At 43.6% G+C, this 8,143-nt stretch overlaps 1 protein-coding gene across 1 annotated transcript in view; it reads left to right on the top strand.

The window, feature by feature from the left end:
* The first annotated feature begins 1,112 nt into the window (after positions 1-1,112).
* LOC149351695 (uncharacterized) overlaps positions 1,113-8,143 on the top strand; it is a 40,830-nt gene continuing 33,799 nt past the window's right edge. The window contains exons 1-3 of the mRNA XM_089581056.1: positions 1,113-1,319; positions 1,393-1,464; positions 6,829-6,916. Coding sequence (XP_089437182.1) covers positions 1,285-1,319; positions 1,393-1,464; positions 6,829-6,916 — 195 coding nt within the window. The 5' untranslated portion in view covers positions 1,113-1,284. The remainder of the gene's footprint in view (positions 1,320-1,392; positions 1,465-6,828; positions 6,917-8,143) is intronic.

Here is an 8,143-nt window from a genome sequence, read left to right as displayed (position 1 = left end):
AAGAAATATTTCAACAACTTCTGAAAAGGAGAATAAAAATGGTTGCTTACTTCGGATTCGTCCAGTCTGTCGCTCAGTTATCTACAGGTTCACTAAAGCGCTTAAGAAGCGATGATACTCTTTTTGATACAATATCACAGACGTGTCACTAACGCAATTATCTTCGTTTTTGATGATGTGATAATTGTGTTAGTGACACGTCTGTGATATTGCAACAAAAATAGTATCGCTTCTTAAGCGCTTTAGAGGATCTGTAGAGCATGCAGTTTCGGGCATTTTTATTTTTTCTACTTTGGGTTTTTTTTCCCTTATGTGTGATGTATGGTGTGCGCATATGGTAGTATACTTTGTTGAAGGGTATACTTATCTGTGCGTTTCCTGCGAATAAATCAGTTGCAAGTCCAGCGTCGTCCTTTGTCCCGCTCTGAGTCTGCGTCCTTTCGCGTGATTTTTTCGTTAGGTACCTACTGGCCCAGCTCTCTGAATCGGTATTTAGGGCTTATAGCTGTTAATTTAGATTGGGGGTGTAACCCCTGTGGGCATCAGCACGTGATAACTTTACTTTTTTGTGTTAAATATTTCATTTTTATAGTTTTATTATGCATTACTACTGCCTCTTCCGCAATGGCCACCAGGAAAAAAAAATATGTTAAAAAATACTTCCCTTCAACATGCTGCCCTAATCTCATGCTGCGCAATCAAGCCTGCATCACGAAAATTACGAAACCTGGGTTTCTTGTCTGGTTTAGTTCCTGTGTCAAGGAGTGGGGGGTGTGGATGCTTGTAGTGAAAGTTCAGCTACGTTTGTCGCCAAGGGAGGTGGGGATGCTCTCGCTTCGTTTGTGCATCTCCGATGGTGTCGCCAAGGCCTCTTTTCTATATGTGTTTGATTGCGTTCATCTGTCACTTCTATGCCCCAGCTGTGCCGCGCAGTGGTGAAAGCACGGCACTAGGCAACGTTTTTGGGCCGCAGGTGAAAGCAACCGGCTGCGAAAAATCAACCTGTCAACCAACGTTTTTAGATCCCTGTCAACTGCGCGCCCTCCATGACAGCGCGGATCTGACGTCATACTATATCCGGCCGTTGGCCACAATGGGCGGCAGCACACACACTCGTGCCCTTTCTCTTGCTCTCTAGAGGATCTGGAGGTCTGGCTGGCTGGCTGCGATGTGCTATCGTTGCGTACTACGTTGACGTTCTCATTCAACAAATCGTCCAGAAGTTTGCTTGGGTTTTCAGCAGTGAGAGCGTTGTGCTTCGTGGCTTCAGTGGCTGCGTTTAGAATGGCAGTTTGTGCACGCAGAAGCAAAAGAGAACGGTAAGCAAGCAGTATATGTGGCGTAGCTTTCAGATTTAGGAGTGCTGATGTGTTTCGTTCGTTTCATTATCAGAGGCCAGCCTCTAACATCAGGGCAGAACACCGTCGTCGAAACAGATGAACCCCCAAGCGACGACGAGACAGTGTAAGTTGATATTATAGCTTTCACTTCCGTGCATTTAAACTTGGAGGCTCTGTTTGCATGCGAAGACAGAGATGTTCGTTTTTCGGAGGAGGGAGTCGGCTCTGGGTGCCTTACAATACGACCAGTATTCATTCGAGACGCAGATTGTGCTTCCGCCCCTGTCTTGTGTCACATCAGGGTCTTCGCAGTCGCGGATGCTTCGCTAGAACTTGGCGAATTTTAACAGCGCTGCATTCGTGTTTAGCTCTTTGCGGCTGGCATAGCCGTATGGAACAAGTTCATGACCTTTCGTGTTTGAGCGTTGTGTATGACATCTAACACATCCTCTGCCATGCATCTCTTACTCACATTTTATATTCAAGCACTGTTAGTGGTCTGCCTTATTGTAATTTTAATAGCTTTCCGTTCCTTCAGTATGTATACCGTTACGTGGCTTACCCACGCGACCGTAGTAGCCCACGTATGATGTCGACAGCTGGTGTCGTTTTTTCAACTGTCCCTTTGCCTGCTCCCGCAAAATTGTCATCTCTGGCCGGTTTACTCATTAAATGCTTGCTTTGCAATAGCCACGCTATGCGTATTTCTTGCTACTGAGACAGTTTAAATTTAACACCCCAGCACCATGCTTCTGGCGACGCTTATTTGCTCACCTATTTGTTCATACATCTTCAGCGCCCAGTGCTAGCGAGTCTGTTTGCCAGTGTTTGCAAGGAAGAACCAGAGTATACTGGATGTTAACGTAAGAAGTTGGGCTAGTTGGTACGCATTCATGGTTAAAGGCGGCGAACATTCAGTTGCGAGTGAGCGCTTATGTCGTGTGGTCTTCTCTTCGTCTTCGTCTTTTTGCGCTCGTTAGCCATGTATACTGGATGTGTTGCTTCATGTGACTTGTTCCGCCAACAACGTTTGCACCTGCTCTCCTTTGAACTTGTGTTGATACTACTAGGTTGTCTGTGGAGCAGGAGTAAAAATAAAAAGTATGCAGCAAAAGAAAGGCTGACGAAATGTTGCTACCGATTTGGCAGAGAAATTGTGCCAACCTATTATAAGAAGCATTCCAAAACTTTTGGTTTTTGCTTACATGTTTGACGCAGTTATTGTATTCTACGTGTGCTTGCTTGTGGTAAAACCATCCCCACATCACACCTCCTCCAGAGCTACTGTGACAATCGGAAACAAGTCATTGGTATTGGTCGTAGCTTTTACAGACTAAAATTTTGAATCAAGGTGTGCATCAGGGCTTGATACTTCGATCCTTGCTGTTTATGGCACAATGTTTAATGTGCTGATGATTTTATGCTGCCATCTCCTCATGAAACAGCTTTATTGACACCTTAACTTGTAGGTTGAATATTGTCTTGGCCAATGTAACTAAATATTGCCATAATAATCAGTCAATTCTTAATCTCACTGAGGGTAAGGTTACAGTGTAGAACTAGTTAAAAGGTTGGTTTGGTTTATTGGGGTTTAACGTCCCAAAGCGACTAAGGCTATGAGACACGACGTAGTGAAGGGCTCCGGAAATTTCGACCACCTGGGGTTCTTTGACATGCACTGACATCGCACAGCACACGGGCCTCTAGAATTTCGCCTTCAAGAAATTCAGCCGCCACGGCCGGGATCGAACCCGCGTCTTTCGGATGCCTTTCAGCCAGCTCCGTGGAGGCTTTGCTTTTGCTTTATTTTGTTTTTTAGGTTTCCGTGGATAAATAGTTTCATTCGCAGATAATATAGCCGCAAAATAAGCCCGCAGAAGTAAAAACACGCGCGGACTATTTGCTTCTACGGACTACTACGTATTACTCCGTCGATGGCAGGGCGGCAAGCCGCCACGGGACTGGGTGAAAGGCACTCCACGCGTTGGTCGACTCCGCCCACCGTGCGGGGGAGAATTAAAAAAAAAAAGGTGGGAGCCGGACGTTAATTCGAGTTAATTAGGGAAATCGGCCACACAGGGCAATAAATCGACGTTTCTAAGAATGCTCGGAACGTGCAGATTGAGTTCCCACGGCAAAAAGACGAGTTCAGATTCCTCTTCACTGCACCTTTAAGCAATGTGCCGCTGCACTGCCACCAATGGGGCTTGTTAGACCCAGTTTGCTTTTCCGCTTCCTGCAGCCTCATTTTTGCAGTCAGTTGTTCAGGAAGCTGTCTATTTTGCTCGTAGGCTTCCTGTTATGTGAGTCATTTTATTCTAAGCCATTTTCATTTTTGCTGAGGAATTCTTCGTCCACTGTCTTCGTCCTCTCCCCTTCAAGTGGAGAGGGGATGGTTGCCAGGAAGGAGAATGGGAAGAAGGCACGGTTGGCAGGTGGAGGCTTCACACCTATGTTGCCGGTGCCGGACAGTTTTCATCTTCATGGCCGTCCTAATACTATTGCAGTAACATATTTCACAAACACTAAATTTCACCAAGCAGAAGTGGCAGGCCCCCTTTTGCTCCCACCTTTCATATAGGTGTGCGAGCTTTCGAACACGGCAGAGACATGAAAGTGGCTGAGCACTACGTCATTCACCACTTTTGTGGCGCTGACTGTAGAAGGATGTCTGCTGTTGGTAAAGATAAAACATACTAGTGGCTGTTGTTCCTGAAAGGGGACGTTTCAGAGAGGGAGAAGGCAGTGTATGCAAAGGTGAACTTCACGGCACATGTGATAAGGCCCATTTATGTGTGTGAACAGTGCTAGGAATTGATAGTGGGGCAGTGCCGAGGTGGCGAGGGGCAGGGATAGGAGTAAAATTTTTGGCGGGCATGTTACCCTCATGGCATCCATTCTCATAAGTGTCACTGAGAGCTTCGCCCATTCTCTTACCAGCCACAACTGAATGCACCTATAAAGGCGGCAAAGGGACTTGTTGGCGAATAAAATAATCTCGTTTGTGATTGAAGAATGCAACAGGTAGATATTTGGCATAATGCCTGCCACCCCTCGCCTCCCTTAGGCACCATCATGTGGACAGTGACATGGCTTATTGAAGTGTATCATGAACTCTGAAGGTGCAGAGTTGTGTGGGACAAGTACACTTTGGCAGTTATTATATAGAATATATTGCAGATAGCATCGGGCTGATCTTCTAGACATTTTTTGGAATTAAAAGTCAGCATTTTGGCCAGATCATTCGAGGGAAGGGTTTTTTGGAGTTGTATGCAATTTGCAAAAAAGCACGATAGTCTTCATGAGAATTGAGTTATTTAGGGTATTTTTAATTCCACTCATAAGTTCTTTGCCTAAGTTTATAAGTTCTTATCTAAGGAAATGTGCATTTTGCATCAGGACAGTCAATAAAGGAAATTCATATTTTTCTCATCACGCTCTTATCCTTAGTCATGCGTATTCACCTTATTTATGGCATTTTTACATGGGAAAGTACTTAATGTAGTCATATTTTTTCTGTGAAGCATGTGAGGGTTTGTGGCTAAAAGCAATTATATACTACTAAAACTACATACTAGCCATAAAAAAATGACCTCACCTTTTGCAGCCATTTCATTCTGGAATACGCTGCCATTATAATTTTTGCATATATTTGAGAATACACTAAGAACATTTCGGTCGCAGCATCAGTGTTTTTGTATTTTTCTTGAATTTATATATTTTATATTACTCATACTGTTTAACCTTTTAGTTTCCGTTAAGCTTGTTTAGTTTTCATTGATATTTTGCAACAAAACTTCTTTACCTGCTATTATTCCTTCTGGTGTATTGACCTACCAGGGGCCATGTATAGTTTTCTGACTTTCAAACTCTTATCTGTGTGCTTCACATTTGTAACCATTTCTTATAATTAATAAACCTTGATTTGAAGAAAAAAAAGTGGCATGTTGAGTCAAAAAGCAGGTTGAGTCAACAGATATAAAGGGTTGACTGCGTCACCAGTGGTAGGTTTATGCAGCCAAAAGCAACAAAGGAAGTGGCTAATGTCAGAGACTTCTCAAGCCACAAAACAACCAGGGAGACAATACGCTCTGCCTAGCTCAAAGAACTGAAGCGTGCTACGACAAGGGCATGCTCATCAGCCAAAGGCCCCGAGCTATACTGATGCAGGACTACTACCATCTGTGAGCCATCTTAGATATGCTAACCCTTTTGTGCAATGCATCTCGTGCTTACATCTAAGCTCGACGATGAGATAGATTTTTAAAATTTTAGCGCCTTCATGCTTCAACTAAAATAAATCAGTGTTTGCCATAGTTTGTGACATTACCAAATCAGTGAAACAGAATTTAAGAGCAACAAGGATGGTGGCACCATTTGTTGCTAGGAAAGTGAAATGCCCACCAGGGGCAGTTTATCCTGAAACCACTCTTTCGTCAGATACCACCCCATGGCAAAGGGTATGGCTTTCACATCATCTTCCTTTGCCTCCTGGCAGTCATCTTTCATTTTCATAAGAGTACATGGTACTCTGATTGTAAGGCTTAAGATTTTATTTTGGTTGAGCATTACTGAGGATGAAGCAGTGAAGTACATTTGACTATAGATAAATTTAACTTGAAGGTGTCTGGAAATTTGTTCAGATGATCTGGAATTCGAATTGAGAGAAGCCTTTTTAATATACTTGATGTTAACGAGATGGAATCATTAGGTTGAATAAACTGGGAATTCAAATTTTGTATGAATGAGATTTCACTGTACTGATACCTAATCTGGTATTCAACAAAATTAACCTTCAAGCACTGCCTCTGTGTGTAGTTTGAGTGGAAATGATCAAGTTGGTTAGATGGGGCAAGCGTTTGTAGCTGTCTTCATTACAGACACAGCAGGTTGTGCATTAATGTGAAGTTCCTTCAGGCAAGACACACACACACCCGCACGCATGTGGACACACACACACACTCATCCGCGGTGACTCAGCAGTTATGGCGCTCGGCTGCTGATCTCGAAAGACGTGGGTTTGATCCTGGCCGCAATGGTCGAATTTCGATGGAGGCGAAATTCTAGAGGCCCTTGTAGTGTGCAATATCAGTGCACATTGAAGAACCCCAGGTGGTCGAAATTTCTGGAGCCCTTCACTACGGCGTCTCTCATAGCCTTAGTCGCTTTGGGACGTTAAACCCCATAAACCATGTTTGTTTCAACAATGGTTCTGCGTTAACGTTTAGTCCTTGTCTCTTCTCTGCTGCAGTCCTACCTATCCATGTTACAAATGCATCTAAAATCAACATGGTCTGTATCTGCTAAAGGAGTCATATTGTTGCCTTGGGAGTATTTTTTGGAAGCATTGCAATTTCCCCGGAGCTCGAAATTTTGTGTTGTACAATCTGTGCAGTGTGTTGCTTACATTCTATTTTTTTGTAATGCTGAGTTGCACATTTTGGTGTTACTAATTCATATGGTATTTTGTTTTTTGTTTTTCTTTTAGTGTGTACTGTGTAGATTGCTCAAGTGGTGCAGGCTTCAGTCCTTGGTCAGAGCAGACTGCACCAACTGCCACTTCTTCATGGGATGAGGTATCTAATAACTTGCCTTCTGGGGATAAATGCCAAGATGTGAATCAGTTAATGTGATTATTTATATATTTTATTTTCTTGAGTCTGGCTCTTTGGCCTAGGTGGCAGAAGGGGAGTATTTGTTGAGGATACAGGAGAGTGGAAGACATCCAACCTGTCACATACAGCTGCCCTAGTTAAGTGATCAAGATGTGTAGCCCACATCAGTTGTCCATGGAAAACCTCAAATGCTGCAAGATTGCATGCTTGTGCACACCAAATCTGAAAGCGGGCTCTTATAGTGATCATAACGTAGCCTTGGCATTCAGGGTGGTGAAATGTTTCCAGCCCTCTTAAAGTTTTCACTAAATCCTTGTGCGTCTTAACTAAAATAATGCTGCCAGAGACAACCACAGAAACAAGAAATGACATGTCAATGCTGTGGTGGTATGTGGTTGCACTATTTTAGTTGAGTATGTGAAAAGCACAAACTTTCCTTGTGCATCCTTTGACAGCAGACCTTGGTAGACCTAGAGGAGGTGGTGTGTGTTGGGCACAAGCACTGGTGTTCAGGACCTGCAAATGACAGCGTGTTGGGTGTCTTCTACAATGTAGCATTGTAGCGTGTGTTCTGGTGTGTTCAGCAAGAGATCAAGGCTGCAGGCCATGGGCGTTGTGTGTTACATGCGCTGAGCTCAGCAAGAAATGCGAGTGTTGAGAGAAGCGTTAATGGTAAAAAACATTGAGATTGCTTCACCTTTGCCTACAACTTATGATTTAAAAAATCTGCTTTAAGAAATTCCTCCAACACATTGGTCCCACCCATGTGGGATGTATTAAGAAAATCTTTGGATGCAGTTTCAGTTTACGCCTGACCATTCTCAAGGTGCTGGTTAGGTTCAAAAAAAGGTTTGGGGTCTTTTTAAAAATTGTCACATGAGAATTAGCCCTTTGTATTGATCTCTTGCACCCTTTTGTGTAAACTGAAACTGCATCCAAAGATTTTCTTATTACATCCCACATGGGTGGGACCAATGTGTTCGGAGGAATCTCTCAAAGTGTGGTGCCTTTCAATCAAAGGAGTAACTACTCACTAGAAACCACCGGAGTGCAACATGTGGCTACGAAGGAAAGTGGCCTAGCTTTCTTAAAATCTTTGCAGTTGAATGAAAATTCAGCCGCTGCTTGTTTTGGAAATTCACTGCCAGTTGTGCTATAACCAGGGTGGGTAGCAGGTGGCAGTGCAAG

The sequence above is a fragment of the Amblyomma mixtum genome, chromosome 3, assembly GCF_055824585.1.
Source record: "Amblyomma mixtum isolate Tamu chromosome 3, ASM5582458v1, whole genome shotgun sequence".
NCBI classification, from domain to species: domain Eukaryota; kingdom Metazoa; phylum Arthropoda; class Arachnida; order Ixodida; family Ixodidae; genus Amblyomma; species Amblyomma mixtum.
The sequence above is the reverse complement of the archived record's forward strand: the minus strand, read 5'-3'. Positions and strand labels throughout refer to the sequence as shown.